The sequence below is a fragment of the Procambarus clarkii genome, chromosome 76 (genome assembly GCF_040958095.1).
Source record: "Procambarus clarkii isolate CNS0578487 chromosome 76, FALCON_Pclarkii_2.0, whole genome shotgun sequence".
Taxonomy (NCBI): Eukaryota; Metazoa; Arthropoda; class Malacostraca; order Decapoda; family Cambaridae; genus Procambarus; species Procambarus clarkii.
In genome coordinates, this window is record NC_091225.1 from 18,864,169 (window position 1) to 18,885,426 (window position 21,258).

Genomic DNA, 21,258 nt, shown 5'->3' on the forward strand with positions numbered 1-21,258 from the left:
TTATTTTAATACCTTTAATATAGAAATTAGGTATACATAATATTTAGGTGACATCCCTTTTGGTGGGGTTTACCTCACATTCATGTATGTTATGTAAAGGGTTTGAACTGTACCAAGTCTTTTGCATTCCTGAGTACATTATCAAGGTCGAAGTGTATGTCTAGAATGAAACTTAAATTTCAGTGAGTAGTACGGTTGCTACCCTGGATCCAGTCCTCTTGACCCGTTGCCTCCATTCCCGAGGGTACTCCTTATATAGGGAATGACAATCAGTTGACCTGGGATTCCCTATTCAGTATAAGGGGTACCCTCAGGAATGGAGGCAACGGGTCAAGAGGACTGGATCCAGGGTAGCAACCGTACTACTCACTGAAATTTAAGTTTCATTCTAGACATACACTTCGACCTTGATAATGTACTCAGGAATGCAAAAGACTTGGTACAGTTCAAACCCTTTACATAACATACACAAATACATGGTTTTTTATCCTAAAAGTTATTATGTCTGTGGTTAAGACATTGCCAATAGTTATTACAATGAGTTAAAATTTGAGATGCTTTAACATTGGTTAATTAACTCCATTAGAACTAGATTCAAATGCCTCTAGTTAACAAGCTGGTACTGTATATGAATTGAAATGTCGGCAATGGGGTAACCATCTACAAGTTGACTTGGACATTTACATGGGTCTTCCACGTCCCCTACCCTGCATGGGTGGACCTTCTGCACTTGACCGAGGTGATCTGATAGTTTCATCAACGGAGAGGATAAGACACGCAGCCTCAGAGGCTGCTGTCAGGGCATTGATCTTCACAAGTGCTGGTTCCCAAACACAAGCTATCAAGTTGTCAGCAATATCTTCATTCATGACATCAACACCAAACCATTTACCTCCTGTGAATAAAAATAAAAAGATGTAGCAAAATCTGCCTTTTTATTTTCACCATATTAGCAATACCCCCATAAATAAAAGATCAGCTTTTAAATGTTACATGATTCACTATAATAAAACCTGCCACTAAAATGTAACTTTCACAATAACTCACTATACCCTAATAAGATCTTTTTACTCAAACATTTCAGGTCACCCTTTTAACTGCATTCTAATCCTTTTAATTACTGCATCTAGTAGACATGATTCCAGAATTAATATAGAACTAAAATAGGAAATAAAAATACTATCTGATAATCCTTGGCCACAAGAGATCACATCACTGTGTACACATTAACTAAACTATTTATATCACATTCACAGCAAGACAATTTACATATTACTGTATAATCCAACAGATTTCTCCACAAATTGGAAATTGGTATCTGGAACAATATACTGTAAATTGGTACCCTGCTTTGAGTAATTTACTAGAATGAGAGTAGAGAACCAAAAGTTACCTACTAATATACAAGCTTTTATAAGTATGTGGCCAACAAACTTTACTTTACTTAGCATATACAATTACATGAACTTCATGGCAGTGCCAAAATAGTTTTATTTCTTGAAGTGTTATTGTATTGGATAACTGATCCACCGTTTAGCATACTGAAATATCACCACCTTATCATATAAAATCAATCTGATCATATCATCCTTAACAAAACCTGAAGACTAAAATGGGACCATTCCTTACTTGCTTGCAGCAGATATGCATAATAATTCAAATCCTATAGATAAATAGGGCTAAAAAATTAAATACATAACCCAGCCTCACCTTCAGCATGACGGGCCCTCAGCTTATTAAGTACAGTAGTCGAATCAAAGCCCGCATTATCACACAGCTGTCTAGGAATTACTTCCAATGCTTTGGCATAAGCAGCCAAGAAAAGCTGCTCTTTGCTGGCAATTGAGCGCGAGTATTCTCTCAGATGTTTGCTAATTTCCAACTCGACAGCACCACCACCTGAAACAATTACAATAAAATTGCATAACTTGTATTGCTAATTTTGTCTTTTGAGCACAGCTTTTAATACTGAACTACATATAGGTTAAAGATCAACCTCAGTTAAATAGCTATACAGTATACCAAAGGCAATTGATATGAAAATCAATAAATTTATCCAAAAATATTTTTGAATACTGTACTTAAACAAATACAGCCTACATGTATATCAGTACCAGTCCTTTCCAAATTATTTTTCTTTACAAAGTTTTCAGACTCTTATTGCAGCTTAAATAATCCTTAATTTTTAATGAGCTTTAGTCTGCATTAGTTAAATAATAGAAATTAACTAATTTCCATTAGTTCTCCCACTATAATAAAATACAGAGCAGCCATAACCATTCTGTACAAAACCCCGTTTCCCTTTGCATCCACAACACTTATATTTTACTCTTGTCAATCAATACACAAGAAAAATTTCATTACATCAATTTCTTCAGCTTCCAAAATTCTTATATTCATCGTGGTTTCCATTTACACCAACTAGGAATACTTTTGAGGAGTACGTGTGCCATAGACAACTAGTGAGCACTGTATGATCACAACTATTCAACAGCCTACCAACAAAAAAATATTGCTGGAACAAAAGTGGATGTGATCAAGAAACAATTAGGCAAGTTTCCTGCAAGAAGTGCCAATCCAACCAGATTGTAGTAAATATGTGGGCCTGCAGGCCACACTACACAACAGCCTGTTGGACCAAGTTATCACTCCTCAGACTGGGCTTGGGAAGAACTCTCAAACCCACTCCAAGTATCAAATGTTTGTCCTGCCATACCCATATCTGGTATGGCATTACTTCAACAAAGCTTTACATATCTCATATACAATGAAACTTGTAAAGTGTTACTGTCTTTATATAAAAATACAACTTTCTTACACAAACTGAATTTAATGAATGAGCAAATTAATTTTACGTAGGTTCACAGAATTTTCACATTATTTTATACTTCACTGCCCTGCTAACAAAACATGCTTTTGCCAAAAGAAAAAAAATGGTAAAATATATATATATATATATAATCACACACACATACATACATACACACTGTATATACATACCTGCCACAACAGCATCATGCTTCAGCGCCCTGCGAACAATCATGATTGCATCATGCAATGATCGTTCTGTTTCTTCAAGGAACTGCTCTGCTCCACCACGTAAAACAATTGTACAAGTTTTTGTTTGCGGGCAGCCAGTGAAGAAGTTAAATCTGATAGAATAAATTCAATAATTATTTATCATATATTGTTACCAAATAGTGTTGCATGTTAAGACATATTACTATTGGAATTAAGTCAGAATGAGTAATTCTAATCATTCTTGTCCACCAACATTCACTATTCAGTTATTTAAAGGTGCTACAGCATAATGCACCCCCCAAAAAAAATTGCACATGCAAATAAGTGACTGGAGCTGTGTAAGGGCTAAGAAATGTTTAAGATTGGTTCAACAGGGAATTTAGTACTAACAATGATGTAGACTTATCAAGTTTACAGTACAACTGACACTTCCTGTAAGTCTGATGTATTCCCTCAACAACTCTACTTCAATAAAATCTACTTCAGATGAAAATAAATAAAGAGAGAAACAAGCATCATTTAGGAACTGTTCAGGTTTTGAAGACTATTGATGACAAACAGTACAGTAATGAGTGACTCAACGTAAGCCCTATAAATATTACACACATTGCAACTGACACTTATCCAAAAATTTTCATCAATATATCACATTGTGATTTCATTGTGTTATGACAATCTATATTTTGCTCCTTAAATAAAAAGTATTAGAAAATACTAAATGAAACCTATGTATTAATATGCAAGCTACTTTAAGAAACTTCTATGGTAATTTTTCCAGGAAAAGTAGCAAGATTAACTACCAAGGTAGGATGTATTAATAGATAATATTGTGCATGCCATATGTTCCCGGATACCCAACTGTGGTTTTCTCCCATACCTTTTGTAATCAGCAGACAGCTTTGCAGGAGAATCAATACATCTGAGTCAAGTGTAAGATACCTTTCACCCCGTGAACAAGAAGAGTTTATCGTGAATTTAGTTATTCATTTGGTCCTGAATGTCCCTCAGATTATTCATCTTCCACCAACAGTTAACATGATTCCCCCTCGTTTTAATATAACAATGTAAATAAACTTAAATGTTTGTTGCTACCTCAAGATTTCAAACAAGTCTTCCTTTTAGTATAATTACATTGCTTTACTGTTAACCCATAACTACTAGCAAAAAAATCTTTGATGCTGAACAAACTGCAAATGGAATGCAGGTCAATTTTGACAGCAAGATCCAGAAATCCACAAAAGCTTATGTTTGTAATGATGCATAAAATGTTGAGTTACATATTAATGCACGTATATAGCATAATAATGGCAAAAACACTAGTTTATTGCTTTGAAAATGTGTGACTTAAGATATGCACCCAATATTTTTTAGTATAGTTATGTTCCACACATTTGTTTACATAAATTTCTTAAAATTACACACTACGGAATAATTTTACGGCAAAACAGAAAATAACTCGAGACATTGAAATAATTATATAAAGCTGTATTCATGGCAACTCGTGTGGCCATGGAGCTGCTGGAGCTATCATCACAGTCAAGGTATGTCATTTTTTTTCTCTTTGACCATGGAACAATTTAACAATCTTAGAAAGAAAAAAATTTGGAATAATTTAATTTATGTACACGGAGAACTTGTCTTATTAAACTAATGTGAGGTACAGTGGTTAATGGGAGATGTGAATGGCTCTAGTAATATCACATTCATTTAACCTTTTCAGTCTTAATTATAAAAGTGAAAATAACATGTTTTTTACCTTTCAGCACCAATTTGCTTCTCTTCAAAGAGCTTACAAGTGCCAAGAACAGAATTATTAAGATCATGCGCAGTTGACATGATTGCTCCTCCGCAGGCTTTGATGGTTCGCTTCATGTCTTCATCTACAACACGGCCAGCACAAAACATGTCTCTGCAATCAAAAATTTGTAATCTTGTTAATGCAAAGCATAATATGACCAAAAATACCTATAGACAACCTTGGATTTGAAAACAAAAAGTGTGATTTTAAATTTTTAATTAGATAAAAAAAAAATTATAGTAAAACTTTAAATCTTTAGTTTTGAATTATACTAGATTTAAATAAATTTTAAAACGGTAATATAATTACCTGTCGGCGAAATATTGCGTAGCTACGTCACCTATTGGGAGTTTAGACAGCACTACCTTGGCCCCAGACTTGTGGATAAGGTCCAGCTTTTGATACAGAATATTCCACTCTGTATCAACAATTTTTTGGTACTCCTACAAGATAACAACTTATTAGGACACTGCAAATAAATATAATGAATAATGTGCATTGATTTAAATTGCATAATGAAAAACAAATTTACATCAACAAATAAAAACCCAAAATTACTGGAGAATTTTATTTATACCAAGATTGAGCATCCAAGGAAAAAAGAACACAGTCACCCACACAAATAATATGAATAGATTTGCAATTCTTCTTTTCAATGATGTCAATGTTATATTTTTCACCCACTGAGGACTGATAAAACATTGTGCCTTTGTGCTATTGCTCAAATGACATGCAAGGGCTGCACAAACCAGTCATTATTACCAACCATCTAATAAATATTCTTATGTCAGTCACGTTGAGCATTGTTGAGTCTAATAAGTATCTGACCGAGTGTCTACATGGACGTGTCCTTGTCTATGGGACTTCCAGAGCCAATTCGGGCTTCTTATTCCCAATCGTGCATACGTACTCACGAGAGGAAATACTAAATCTATCCATCACTGCAAACTAGGCCTAACAGGGCCAATATCAAAACTTAAAATATTGAACAATATGGAGGATACTGATCCCGACCACTTGTGTACAGTCAGAAGTACCTCATACAAGGAGGGCACTACCGAGATAGTGCCTCCCCCCCCCCCACAGGTAAATAATGCTTTTTGATGCATCCAATCATCATATCACAAACTACACAGCATCATTTTGAACCAGTACCACCACACACACACCTACGGTTTTCCCTGTACCCAATTTTGAGTTTTTCTATTCCATTAAATCACTTAAGGCAGCACACCCCAACACTTACAACCAGATTTAATCCCTCTTTACAGTGCTATCACCTATTCTTAAAAATTCCCAAGCTACACCAACATTTTATCAGTGTATTCCACTTTCATTGAACTGAAAGGTATCAGCCTAAAAATGTTAAAATGCTAAAAGATATTTCTATCCATACATAAAATTCAACATATAATTTTATCTTGCTTCTAATAACATCTTTCATTACCCTAGATACTTTTCTTCGCTTTCATTAATTCCTTATCAATCATACTATATCCTATACTGCCTTTTCAGAAGTTCTAAAATTTACTCATGAAATGCCAACATTAATGCAAATTTTCAACAAAAATATTTACCAAATATTGGATATATACAGAAAAGATAATAAATCATACCTCAACATTATTCACTCTGATTTCTGCATTGTCCCTTTCAGCCTTGAGTTCCAGTTCAATGTTCAAGAGAGCAATTTTTGGGTTCTCATAATGTTTACGCTGCATCTCAAAACCTGCGTACGAAAATGTCTTCTTAAAAGCCACACCATCAACAAGGAAAGACTCCTGCAAGAAAACATGAAGCATTTTATTAATTTTTTAGTAACAAAAGAATTAAGTCAACACAAAACAAGACCTGGGTGCCACAATTTAACCCTTAGACAGCAGCTATAGAGAAAACATACCCGCCTATGTACAAGAATTAAATTCCAACAAATAATTTTTCATTATAGAATTATTTTTTTTCTATGCAGATTGCAAGAAAAACGCAAGTGAATATTTATCATTTCACTGGGCTGAGGTGCTCTGCAAGGCTGCGTCTCGCACTTATCAACGCCTGGTGCTCCACTTTGCTGACGCTTCCTGTTTTATCCTCCAATGTTTCAGCGATTGGTTTATCACTCATTTTTCTTTATTTACATCCACAGAGCTTTTAAATCCATATTTGCATCATACATATAAAACCTAGACAATAACTGTTTAAATCATCATATGATGACTGCATTCCCCTGGTAACATTCACGATAACCACATTTGTACCATGAAATTGTCATAGGATTTTTTCCCATGGGTCAAGTAAACTCCATTTTATCCACATAGACCTATTATATCCATATTTGCATCATACATGTAAAACCTAAACAATAATTTTTGTAAATCTTCATATGATGATAACCGCATTACCATGTGAATCAACAATTGATGATAACCGCTGTCTAAGGGTTAAATAACACACATTAACATGACAAAATTAACATCCCCATATATATGTAAATTCTAAATGAATGACTTAACATTCTCTTAATCTCCACGAAATGTTTTGACAATCCCAGTGCCTATATCCTTAACTTTCACTAAAATGATACGATGTACATACCACAATATCGTACACCAACTCTTGACCTGCGGCATAATTTTCAGTGACCCAAATGGCTAACAAATTTAATATTTTATTTTCCAAATGTGATGAAAAGCCATATGGAGCAAACCCAAAAGTCTCAACACGTATATGTTACACAATACACTTCAACAAGACTGCATTGCTCACAAGTAAAGAACACGAGGTGGAACTTATCGAGTTTGCACACAGAACGTGTCAATTATGTACATTCAACAGCTGAAGAGCCGATTGTTTATTTTTACCTCACAAAAGTGAACCACAAAATAAAGCTGTGTAAAACTCAAAGGTAACTGTACTCTGCATATTAAGACGAATTATAACTTTTACGTATGCAAGCACATCAACATTACTAAATACTGTATACACAGCTGACAATGCCAAACAGGATTTATTTGCATTTATTCTAACCTTCAAAACCTTTTCAAAATTATCAAAGCTTAACCCAAATAGCCTCAAATTACTTTGAAATTAGTCATTACAATTTTTTTTTTTTAAATCGGAAAAACATTTAAATTCTCCAACTATACTTTTCTCCCACGAGCATAATGACGACACCGAAAAATCAGAGAACCTGTATAGAGAATAGCAGTCTACTGTACACACATCAAATGACCACAAATACTGTTGAATTTTGCTACTTTAAACTCAAATTATGATGCAATTCAAGATTTCAAGCATGTTCCTTGCAACAAATTTGTACAAAACAAAGCTATACAGTACCGCAGTGTTACCATTATCACAAACTGTCATTATGTGCAAGACTTAAAATGACCTCCATAGGTTTTCACAACTTTATAAAAAGCCTCAAAATGAATGCATTCATCTTCTCATATATACAAGTAGTCCCACTCTTGGCCTTCAGACTCAATGTTATGCAAATCTGTTAGTCACATTAATTTGAAAATAGAAATGTCAATATCAAACTTTGAGGTATTTTAAACAACATTTTAAACAATACTTGCCAACAGTATTCAATTTTTTTTATTGTTATATGAAAACCATAATAATTTTATTTTAAAATTAACCAAACCTCTAAATCTGATTTATCCTGCAACCAAGACCAAATGTACCAAAATGTTTTTGAAATAATCTGAATACTCTTAATAGCTACAGTACATAAGCAATCCGAGTCGGCAACAATATTACAAATTTTTTCCCTATTTTTGAATGCGCAACAACAATGCATCAAGTTAAAAACAAACTTATCAGCATACTTGCCTCTAAGGCACCACCTGGAACTTTCTTGATGCCAATCATGTCAAGTGGCAGGAGCAGGTCCAGTGACATGACAGCATCTACAACAATTTCAGCAAAGAAATCCTTCTGTTGGTGAATTAACTTGCTGTTGAGAGAGGTTCCAGCACACTTCATAAGAAGGGACCGAAGCTCGGCTGCATCCTCTTTGTTTATCTGCAGAAAACAATATTCAATTAAATGTTCACTCACCATAGTTTGAATTAGAACCCGATATAAAACTAGCATTTCACACACAATTATACTTAATGCATTGTATAAACTAACAGGGGGCAACACCATACAAATTTGACCATTTTCATCTAATTATCATTGAACGAGGCATTTTGTAACTTATACCTGTTGGTACTAACTTGATATTTAAAATAATTATACAATTACTGCAGAAAGATTAAACAAAAATTGTACACAATTTTACTAAAAAAAAAAAAAGTTTTCAAATTGTTCCCACCAGCAGAATCAATGATTATACAGACTAATCACTTCAAACCAAACACTTACCTTAACAGCAATTTCATTTATCTTTTCTATAGCAAGAGTTGTAGCCCGCCTGAAAGCCCTGATAATAGCATGAGGGTGGACACCCTCTTCAATTAGGGTTTTACACTGTTCCAAAAACTGTCCAGCCAGTAATACGACTGTGGTGGTGCCATCCCCAACCTGTATAGACAAAAAAAAATTACATATCAATACATATCACAGAAGCAGTTGAGAGACAAGTCAGGGAAAGAACATTGCTGGTAAATGAAAAAATACAATTGGAATAGATGCATCAAGTACTTCATGACGGAATTGTGGTGCCTATCCTTAAGATTTTAAAGCATTACCTAGTGTGCTTTATAAAGGAGTGGTGGTTCTACCCTTATACTGTTCTGTACACTGGGTAGGCAATGCATCAAGATTTAGGCAATGCATCAAGATTAACAGGTGAAAAACAATGATGAAAATGGGGCAAAAAATTAAATGAATATACAGTGGCACCTCGAATAACGATCGCCTCAAATGGCGAACATTTTGGCTAACGACCGGCCCAATCGCCGACAATTCGTCGGCGACCGGCAATCGCCGACATGGTGGGGTCGCGTCGCTTCTTGCACATTCTCGGACACCTCCGACAATGCAAATAAATTATGTTGTTTTTGTTTAAAGATGCTAATGATAGTGGGATATAGAGGGGTGACTGCTGAGATGTTACAAAGCATTGACTTTTTTGTAGAAAAAAAGAATTTTTTTTTTTTTTTTTTTAAATACAACAAATGTCAAAGGTTCGTTCGGTGTTCTGCAGGTAGGCTGCTCCATGTTTCTTAAACAAAAAATAAAAATAAAAAAAAACGGTTGAAACAATTTGAAAAACGTACAAAAGCCATAAAGGTTCGTTCAGTGTTTGTCACGTAGGCTGCTCCATTATTGAGACGTAAATGAAAATTACAAAAATGGAACACATTTGAAACAAAGAAAGATTACTATATTGGAGCAGCCTACCCGACACAAACGAACCTTTGTGGCATTTGTCCATTTTTCAAATTGTTTCAACCATATTTTTTTATTTTTCGTTTTTTTTTATTTAAGAAACATGGAGCAGCCTACCTGCCGAACACCGAACGAACTTTTTGCTATAAGACAAACGAAAAATAAAATATTGAACAAATCTTTAGAAAGAAAAATGTCAAAGGATTGTTCAGTGTATGTAAGGTAGGCTGCGCCATTATTTAAAACATCGAATATCACATTGATGTTTCTCGATAGTAGAACGGATTAATTTTATTTCCATTACTGTATTGTCATTGGGGACATTCATTTTGTATGACGTCCGTGTCATATGACGAACGGAACGATAACGGAACGATTTGGAACACTTAACTGGCCAGTCTTCCCATTATCAAAATTAAATCAGACAGCCAGAATTATATGCATGTTAAATCCTAATATTATAGCTCATCATGAAATCTACTCCAGAGCAAAAACTATGAGGCAAATCTGCACGAGATATTTCACATTTTTCGCCCCGACAGTTGGAAACAAATTAAAAACTGCACTCCCTGTGATAATCTATTCCTACCAATGTGACCTGCAAAATGTCTCCAATCACGTAATGTATGAGCACGTTCTCAGCCCTTCAAAACTGGCACATTGACAATAAATACTGCCATTACTTGGTATTTAAAAAAAACTGCCAAACAAGTCTCAAACCCTCACTTACACTTATTTAAACAAGCCAACCACTTCGATAGAATGGAAGGGATTATTACACCAATCTTGATAAATCACTAACAAAAAATGAAAGGGTTAAGGTGATGTGCAATTATGATCAATTATGGCACAATAGGGCATGAAGGAATGTATATCAAGGTTATCATTGTTCTATTTAATCTTAAACCACAATATCAGAAATTAACCCCCCACCAAAAAAAATTACTTCAACTCTAAATATGAAGCTTCATTGCATTAACACACACACAGTTTTAAATTTCAAATAAATGCAAATGTATTTAAGATATCTCCGGAAGTCAAGCAAAACAGAAATACATTGGCTGACAAACCAATGTAGCTTTGGTTTGTAGCCAAACTTTGGCTACAGCTTTGACTTGGCTATCTCAGTAGCTACAAGGTATAGCTATTTACTATGTTTTACATTATCATTGATCCCAGACTAACACCAAGCCTTACCTCAGCATCTTGAGATTTTGCAATGTCTACTAAAATTTTAGCTGCAGGATGAACAATATCCAACTGCTTCATTATAGTAGCACCATCATTACTAATTGTTGCTTGTCCCTGAAAGGAAACAAGATATTAAAATAAAATTACTGTCAATTACAGTTTATGATGTTTATACAGCATTTAAAATACAACAGTTTAACATGAAACTATGAAGTGATACAGTTTTAATCCAAAAAATTATCCAATTGCCCTGCAGGGATACACTGAAAGCAAGATTGGAGAGGGACATGTATACAGATAACAGCAATTCCTTTGTAAATTTTTTAAAATACCTTCAAAATAAAATTGTGCTGGCAATTATACAAAATAACGCTAATTTCAAACTTTTATTATGAATAATGTACCGTTTACCTTATAAATATCATTCTGTATATTAATGAGCATGTAATCACATAATCATGTACTCTACATATTTTAAACAAAAACAGAAATAAATCTGCCTAATAATATAAGCCAAAGACATGAATTTACAGTATTATTTCCAGTAGTCACAATACATGTCACATACCTTAGAATCGACAATGAGCTTATCCATACCACGTGGCCCCAGAGTAGTGCGAATGGCATCAACAACGGCTGCGCAAGCATTGATGTTCGAGATTAATTGTGGTTTACCCTGAGAGGAGTCCGTCCCCTCTTTCATCAAGATGATCTGCGGTTGCTGTATGATAGATGATGGACGATTAATCAAGTACTGTATATTAGCAGAGGTCATTTTTGCTGTACAAATATTGCCAGAAACACTTTGCATATTAGTGGCATTATATAATGTGCAACTCCTGCACCTTCAGATATACCTCTGTACCATGTTCTCATGTATGCATATTATATGAATAAATCATTATTATTATCATTATCATCACCATCGAGAAAATCCGTAGGAGCCATGAGGACGATTCAACTTATGTGGTGGGTAGAGTTCCACGCACACGCCCCTTACGAATCCTCATAATGGCTCCTATGGATTTTCTCTGATGCAGTCACGTTAGTGTGATTATTCTGTATTATTACTCTTATTGTTATTACGAATCATCTAGCCTTTGGCTAAAGTCACATTTCTAAACTTTTCAAACAGGACTGACAAGTAAAGCAAAAGTAGTATTCATCCAACAATTTTTCAGAGACGTTTCTTTTCCCATTTTTACAAGTTTACCCCTTCAAATGATATGGGATGACTGGTTTGCTACACTATGATTATCATCAGCTGCTATTGTTGCAATACCTATACTGTATTATGAAAATAGTATTGCTTAGCTAAGTATACAAGAACCTCATACTGTATTGCAGTCACATTGATTAAAACATGTAAAACATCATTTGCGACTTATCCAATAAACAATGCAAGTTAAAGAGGAACAAGGTAATTTTTTGAACACTACAAGCTAAACCCCTACTATACTTTGAGTTTAACTCAAAATTTAACGTGCAAATCCATTATGACTATACCTGTATAGCATTTAGAAGGGATCAGGATAAGGATTTTGGATGGGACGGATTGAACTCGGACATGCACGACAAGAGACTCGCTCTACTGTCCAGCCCAAGTAGTTGGCAATAGTGAGACCATGCAATGGGATCGAACTCGCATCCCTGCCTGGGACGTTCCGCCATGTGGGTTCGATCCCATTTATATAATGGGATTTCATGACTGGAGTCTTGTTCAAAATACAAAATTTTGTACTTTTTAATTGGGTTCGATGGAAAATTACAAAATAGCCATGTAAAGCAGCAAGGTTAATAAAAATTACCTCAAATAAAATATCACAAGAGTATTTAGTCTATTTACTAATTACTGTTATTAAAGAAAGCAAACATTTTCAGTTTACACCTGGCTTACTGGTTACAAACATTATGCATTATGTTTTGTAACAATTTTGTGGTAACAATTGTTTATGAAGTTTGAATGGAAACAATTCATAAAGTTACCATTTTTTCTTGGTTACAAAAATGTGGCAAGTTGGGTTTTTCACACACTTTAGCAAATTCTTGTGGAACCCCAGACACGGGCTCATGAAACCCTGGACATGTGCTCGGGAACCCCAGTTGGGAATCATTAATAGATTAGGTTTGGTTGACTTCACTAATACTATTGCTTATTTATACAGTATATAGTATACACAAGAATGTACAACGGGTTGTAAAAGTTTATACGTTGTTAAGTGACAATACAGTAGTGCTTAATTGGTACACTCTTGCAAAGCCAGACACGCATAGCATTTTAAGTAGCTCACTTACTCCACTCATACGTCCTCACTCTCTCTTGCAACTTAATGGACACAACATTACCCTACAGATAATCTTCCAGTACCAACTATAACTGTTATTCATTTTTGTTTGGAATTAGTAAAGAACATAGGAAACTGACGACCACTTGGCCTAGCGGGAACCGGTCGGCCGAGCAGACAGCACGCGGGACACGTGATCCTGTGGTCCCGGGTTCGATCCCGGGCGCCGGCGAGAAATAATGGGCATAGTTTCTTTCACCCTATGCCCCTGTTACCTAGCAGTAAAATACGTACCTGGAAGTTAGTCAGCTGTCACGGGCAGTCCTGGGGGTGGAGGCCTGGTCGAGGACCAGGCCGCAGGGACACTAAAGCCCCGAAATCATCTCAAGATCTCAAGAGATACAGTACTAGATAATTCTCAGGAGGAAGCATCGTCAGTATGACTACACAGCAATTTGAAGAAATATACTGACAGGGATCTCTGATACGAGGACAAAGAAGATTTTGTATGTGTAATTTTACCTGAACAAATTATTTTTATTATTATTATTATTATTATGGGGTGGTGCCCAACCACCACCAAGAGAAACCACTTGGACCCTGGAGGATTAAGTGTCAACTCTGATGACATTATCAGTGTAAAATGTCAAGCAGTGATGCCATTACTCTGCCAACCAGCCAGTCAATCAAATAGTCAACCTACACACTAAACAATTCGGCTACCATGTCTGTGTTACCAGGCAACGTGTTTGAAATCATCCCCCCAATTTCTAAATCAGTATTTTATCCAGGTAACTTCTGAATCAGCCAAGGTATTTTACCAAAAGAAAGCACTAAGCCATTATGACTATATAGCACTTGGAAGGGGTAACGGGATAGAGAGTTCAGATATAGAAAAGAATTGTGATTGGATGGCAACAAAGAATGGTGCCTAACTACTTGGATGGTCGGGGATTAAACACTGACCGGCTAGAGGCGTGACCGCTGCTCTACCATCTAGCCCCTAGTAATTGACAACTTCTGAATCAAACTTATCCAAATCTGTCACAAGGCAAATTAACTTGTACAGTTGATGTTATGTGATTCACATTCATATGGAGAATACCTATGGAATATCTATTTAAACGACAGCTTACATGGGAATCTAACCCATAACCTATAGGGATCCATGGGTTTTTGCACATTTTAATGCAAAGTAATGTAATGCAAATTAACACAACACATTGCATTCTGAACTAAAGCAGCACAAAATAATGTTTTCTAGCCAATGTAACTTTAGTCAAAACTAAACATTTAGACAGTTGTACCAAGTTATAAAGACTACCGACACTAGGATCAAGCAAGCCTGTAAAACCCCTATTTATATTGACCACCTCGGCAAGTGGATGATGGAATGGATGAAAGGGAGTGAGGAGGAGAGGAAGGAGATGATGGCTTGTGGATGATTAATCATGGCAGGAAAATATTAGTATTGCATTACTAAGTTCATAATGTTATATTTCTTTGTTTATTTTTAAAAGATTCAATAATATTACAATTTTTATATATTTAACAAGTAAACAGGCTGAATTGTATTGGTACGAATCAGAAAACACAATAACCGATACGTGAATGCTTCCTGTCCATTTATATGAGACAAACTGTACAAGACAAAGTTGAAAATCTACCTTTTTTGATACAAATATTCAGCAATAGTGATCATGGTTTTAGCAGTAGTTCATTAGACAGGAATTCTTTATTCATAAAATACTGTAGTATAGTTTAGTATTAAATACTAGGCAGGTAAAACAACAAGACTGCTACACACAACTTTATAAAATTTAGTGCTTTTTGGGGTGGTTCTAGCACTGTGTGAAATACCGAGTTGGCAACTGTTTGTTTCAGTTGCACTAGTAATATTTCATCGGATCACTATATAAGGTTTACTGCATATGTTGGCATAAGAATGTTTTTAAATGTTATAAACCTTAATCATAAACTATTCAGAGTTCACATTGCTGGTTTACGTGTTGAAAATGTAGCAAGTGAAGATACTCTTGGAAAATTGTGTGATGCCAATTTCTTTTTTATGCACCCTATACCCATCCCATGGGCAATAGTGGGAAGGGTTACCGAGGTACATAATCGGTTCAGAAGCAGACAACTTGTTCAATTTTGCATTTTGCACATTACTTAGCTCAGAATGACAGACAATACTCTGATCACTTTGGCTTACTGAAACTACAAAAGCAAAATGGTGTTAACATTGCAATGGGACCACACTAGTGCCACAGAGATAATTAATCACATAGCCATTACTATGAAAAAGAAAATGTGCCAGCATATAAATCATATATAGCAAAGTTTCTGTTCTCAATGATGAATCAACAAGCCTGACCATTAAAATAACTTTGATAGTTTACTTGAAATGTGAATGTGATAAGGAAGGTAATCCCCATTTCATGTTCTTAGATCTAATTGAACTACCTGATCAGAAAGCATCTATTGCTAGGCATCTATTGAACTGTCTCAATTATCATTGGTTTGATGACATATATTTGAAACAGAACCTTGTAGCATTTGGTACTGATGGTGCAAGTGTCATGCTTGGTGTTAAATCTGGCATTGCAACAATTATCAAGGAACATTACCTTGATATAATAATCTGGCACTGTATTAATTAATCACAGATTAGAACTTGCAGTAGGTGATTCAGTGAGAAGTTCATGGATTTAATAATTTTCAAGCATCTATGGACTAATTGTTCTCAGTTTACAGTAGATCACCTCTAAATCAAATGGAACTATCTGAATGTGCCTCTCAACTTTAACAATAGATTTGCAAAACAGGCCAAGTTCTGAGCACCAGGTGGGTAGCCAGTTCATTTTGAATAGTTTTATCAGTGCGAAAAATGATGAAGCACTGTTTTCATTTTGAAAAAGCAGTGAAAGATGAAACAAGATTTGGAAGTGATAGAAAAACCCATGAAGGTCTGTTGATAAAGCTAACTTCAGAACTTACTATTGCATTTAGTTCTAATGAATGACACGTTGCATGAACTTTATTTACTGTCAGTGTCTACAGAAATGCACTACTTTGATTGTGTATACAGACAAACTGATTCAATGGAATATAAGGTCATTGCATAGACTAAGAGAAACCTGGCACTAGAACTTTAGAAGCTCAAATGGCAATTGAAAAAGAGGACGGTGGACGAATTACCATAACAAGCAACAAGAAAACTGTCTTCATTAATTATCAACAGTTTCTTACTAATCTTGAGAACAATTTGTAGTACCGTATGTTCACGACAACATCCATGAAAGTCTTTCAAACTTCTGAACCTCAAAGTATGTATTAATCACTGCTAAGTGAACTGTGTCCTTGAAAAAGACTATTAACCTGATGAAATACCACCTAATTACAGAGAAGCTGAAATATTATCTCTAAAAGAGGTTTAAGCTTTCTTCTTACTCTGCACTAAATGCCTTTTAGAGACTATGTAGAGAATCATGGACAGAAATTCCCTAAGATCATGGACATTAAATCCCCCCCCCCCCAAGATTTACACCCATTACTGAGCTGTTTAACAAGTTATTCCTATTAGTACTGCTGAGTGAGAGAGGGAGATTCAGTCACATGAATCTAACAATAAGAAGCTCAAGAATTCTCATAAATCATTTATCAGCACTTATGTTTGTTAAACAAGCAGTCCCCTTGGCACAGCGATAAGACATTCACCCCGTCACTTCGCGAATACTTTGGCCTGGGTTCGTATCCTGACTGGGGAGGATTGCCTGGGCGCCAATCCTTAACTGTAGTCTGTTCACCCACTCTGTTCACGTGGTGGTTATATGATTTGGCGGGTCGTATTCCAGGGAACATAGAATTAAGGACCTGCCCGAAGCGCTATGCGTGCTAGTGGCTGTACAAGAATGTATGAAATTGTATATACAGTATAAATTTAAGAAAAAAAAACACATGGCCCTCCTCCAGTTCAGTGGAATCCTGAGCCATAGGCCATATCATGGCTACAGTACCACAGATTGGCAGATGACACCGGGACATGTTAATTCACACCCCAAAACCACCTCACACCTGACCCTTCTAACGTGAGGTTTTCTTGAGATGATTTAGAGGCTTAGCGTCCCCGCTCGAATACATTTCCCTTTGTGGAAACTATTGTAAAACTTCTCACCTGTTGTTTTTTTGTGAGCACTTTCGTGTTTTAACTTCTTAAATTGATCAACAGTTGCTTACTAGTCGTGTGATTTATGTTTTTTAACTAGTGATTAACTAGTGTCTTGTGATTCATCAATACACTATTGATTTTTTATTTGTTTGATAATTATATTTTATGATAATTAGCGAGTACAAACACAAAATACTTAATCGTGCGACATATATTGCCATTCTATATATGAATTATATATATATATATAGAAACAGGATAGGAAATGGGAGGCTTTTGTGAGGCCCAGGCGAGCCCCGGCGCCTATAACATTACCACTGCACCCCTGATATTACCCACCCATAAAACACCTCATTTACCCTACCAAAGACAACAATACCATCTAACAACCAACATTTACCTCAAAACACCTTCATATACGCCAACACCCGCAACATGTGCCATCAACACCCCATGACTCATATAACAGGACCGGGGAGGTGGACAAGCCGCAACACTCACCCCCATAACCCCCACCACGCCCCTATTACACCCTAAACACCTCCCTGGAACCCTAATTGGGTGATATATAATAGAGACTCACCATGGTGGCTGGCTGGCAGGGAGGAGTGACTGGGAACAAGACACAGGACCGGACACAACTGTCTCTCTCCCACACACACGCTGCTTCTCTGCGCTTCTCGAACCTCCTCTTCCCTCGCCTCCTTCCTATATACCATATACTCTTTCAATATTTTTAATCTCTATCATTTACTTGAGTGCATCCGGATACATATTTTTGTAATATAGTTGAAATTGAAATTGAAATCAGTTTATTGAGGTAAAATACACACAAAGGGATGAGGTAGCTCAAGCTATTCTCACCCCCGTACATCGTGTTAATACATACATAAACCTCCTCTTCCCTCGCCTCCTTCCTATATACCATATACTCTTTCAATATTTTTAATCTCTATCATTTACTTGAGTGCATCCGGATACATATTTTTGTAATATAGTTGAAATTGAAATTGAAATCAGTTTATTGAGGTAAAATACACACAAAGGGATGAGGTAGCTCAAGCTATTCTCACCCCCGTACATCGTGTTAATACATACATAAACACACATCACAAGCAATAAACGTATTACCGAACATTCTGAGAGATAAACATATATATTTCCTATAATATAGTTGGTTATTTATATTATATATTATATTATATATCACTGGTCATGCGCCGTTTCATTATATAGGATCGTTCGCGCATGTCTTGGGGGGGGGGTGACTGGTCGATTAGAGCCACTGGTAGAAATAGCCCAATCCAATATGCGGGGGTAGGTAGAATACTGAGACTCATGATTAATAGAACAGGGATAAAAATTCACGTTGGGAACCGACTAAAAAAAGTCAGAGCAGTCTTAGGAAAATTGAGGAGATTCCGAAGCCTCAGTATACGAACATTCAGATACACCTATATAAGGCTCTAGTTCGGCCGCATCTAGAGTATTCTCCACTACCACTACATACTATAAAGAAAACTAAAATGCAGAAACTGCAACGGGGGAGACATCTCCCGTCACACAGGGTGCAGTCGCACCTCCACAGATCTCCAGTATCATCTATTAATACTGGTAATGGCTCAAAAAGGCCACCACTTACGGGCTATTCATGCCCGTGCCACCTTTTGAATGGCTTAATCTTTATCAATTATCAATCAGAAACTGCAAGCAGTGCAAAATAAGGCACCAAGGAGAGCAGCAAAACACCATCCACCATATGATCAGACAATCCAGGAGCTCCATGAGTCCCTGAATATACAGCCACTAAACATCAGACTGCAGCACCAAGCCATTAGGGTGTGGAACACCATCGTTATGTTAGAGGGCCCAATGTTAAAGGACCCAATGTTAAAGGACCCAATGTTAGAGGACCCAATGTTAGATTACTCCAAGATGAGACGCCCCGCTCCCACAGCTGGTGGCCCAAGAGCCTCGATTTACTAGATGCAAACCCCGCCCCACAGTACATAATTCCCAGATCAAATACTGACGAAATCCCTCCCAAAAAAACAGTAAAATTCTGCATATATATAAATACATATATATGTATATATATATAAATCAATAAATAATAATAATAATAAATAGCCTTAAACAGAACAACGCAACATGTATGGAAGCAGCAAAGTGAGCATATATGAATGCTACACAGTATTCATCTATAGACATCCATATATGCTAAAACACGTGTGAAGAACCTCTCACACACTCACAGCTCCCTGACAAGAGAGAGCCAGCTTGCCTTAGCAGCCAAGACCCACGCATCGGGTCAGCAAGGTGGACAGCCCGCCTGCTTTCATAACTCTCACTGTATTTCTCATTTCTAAACTTAATATGCCTTCACCTATGTCTCCATCCTCTTAACTCCAAAAAAAGGGTTTCGGGCAGGTTCATTCAGGTAAAATGTTTATTTAGGTAAAAGTACATACATACAAGATGACTTACAAACAGAATGTTGGATTTCTAGACAGAATGTGAACACCTGAGAGACATTAGAAATATGTGTAGAATAATAAACCTCACCTTAAGTGAGTTAGGAAAACAGTATTTGTCAAATATTAATACTGTTATTAAAGGATTCCCCCATTTTGCACCCGCAGGATAACGTAAAATGTTAAGGGTTTGATAGATGTTAATTCTTTTTGTTTGAGAAGCTGTTCACTTGAGACAGTTAAGCAAGTTCCAGTTGTGTCTCGGAACAAGTGACAGGATGAACAACCCAGCGGGGTTTCTTCCTATTGAGAAGTGATTCCTTCATTGATTCCTTGATTGACAAAGTAGATTCTTAATGAAATCTAACAATAAACTCGTTATATAAACGAGTATTAAAGGTTAGCTACAGATGAGTTGGTTTAAGATAAGGAAGTCTTAGCTTGCAACTTGGTTAGGCATCATCCCCATTCCCAATAATTAAAAATTTGAAAAAGAAAGAAAAAGAAAACATTATATTACTAACGTTTCGAATAATCAATCCCAGCGTTTTATTTGCCTTATTTTGATAATTTATGCATTGATTTTTTTATTTAAATTCTAATCGTAATCCCTTTCGCAATCTTAACACCTTCGAGCTCGTATCTCATAACTCTATCATCATTACCTAGCCTCCAAACCTTACATTTATCTTATATATCCTCAACAGTAGATAAAAATAATAATCGCAGAACTCCAGTTACCTACTTATGCCATCTGTCGGCAAAAGAGAACACTATTAACTGGCTGGTCAATAGTGGCCATAAGGTACAGCTTACGCCATCTGTTGACATCAAATTACACTTATAACAAATTACCCCACAAAATACCACTAGCGCCATCTCTTTTTTTTCCAACGCACTACAAATAGCCAAACAGCAACCCATAAGGCGGGTTGTTGTGCTCGGGTAGGAGGTTCCTAGCTCCGCCCACAGTGGGTA

At 36.1% G+C, this 21,258-nt stretch overlaps 1 protein-coding gene across 1 annotated transcript; it reads right to left on the reverse strand.

Moving 5' to 3' along the window:
* On the reverse strand, window positions 1-18,514 carry CCT7 (chaperonin containing TCP1 subunit 7). Its single transcript, XM_045764054.2, has 11 exons — window positions 18,390-18,514; window positions 11,919-12,071; window positions 11,357-11,464; window positions 9,191-9,349; window positions 8,654-8,845; window positions 6,436-6,600; window positions 5,129-5,262; window positions 4,778-4,930; window positions 3,001-3,152; window positions 1,711-1,899; window positions 1-895 (listed from the first exon to the last, which is right to left on the reverse strand). Exons 1-11 carry the CDS (start codon window positions 18,390-18,392, stop codon window positions 681-683), a joined length of 1,623 nt encoding a protein of 540 aa, XP_045620010.1. The 5' UTR covers window positions 18,393-18,514; the 3' UTR covers window positions 1-680.
* Between the last annotated feature and the right edge of the window lie 2,744 nt (window positions 18,515-21,258).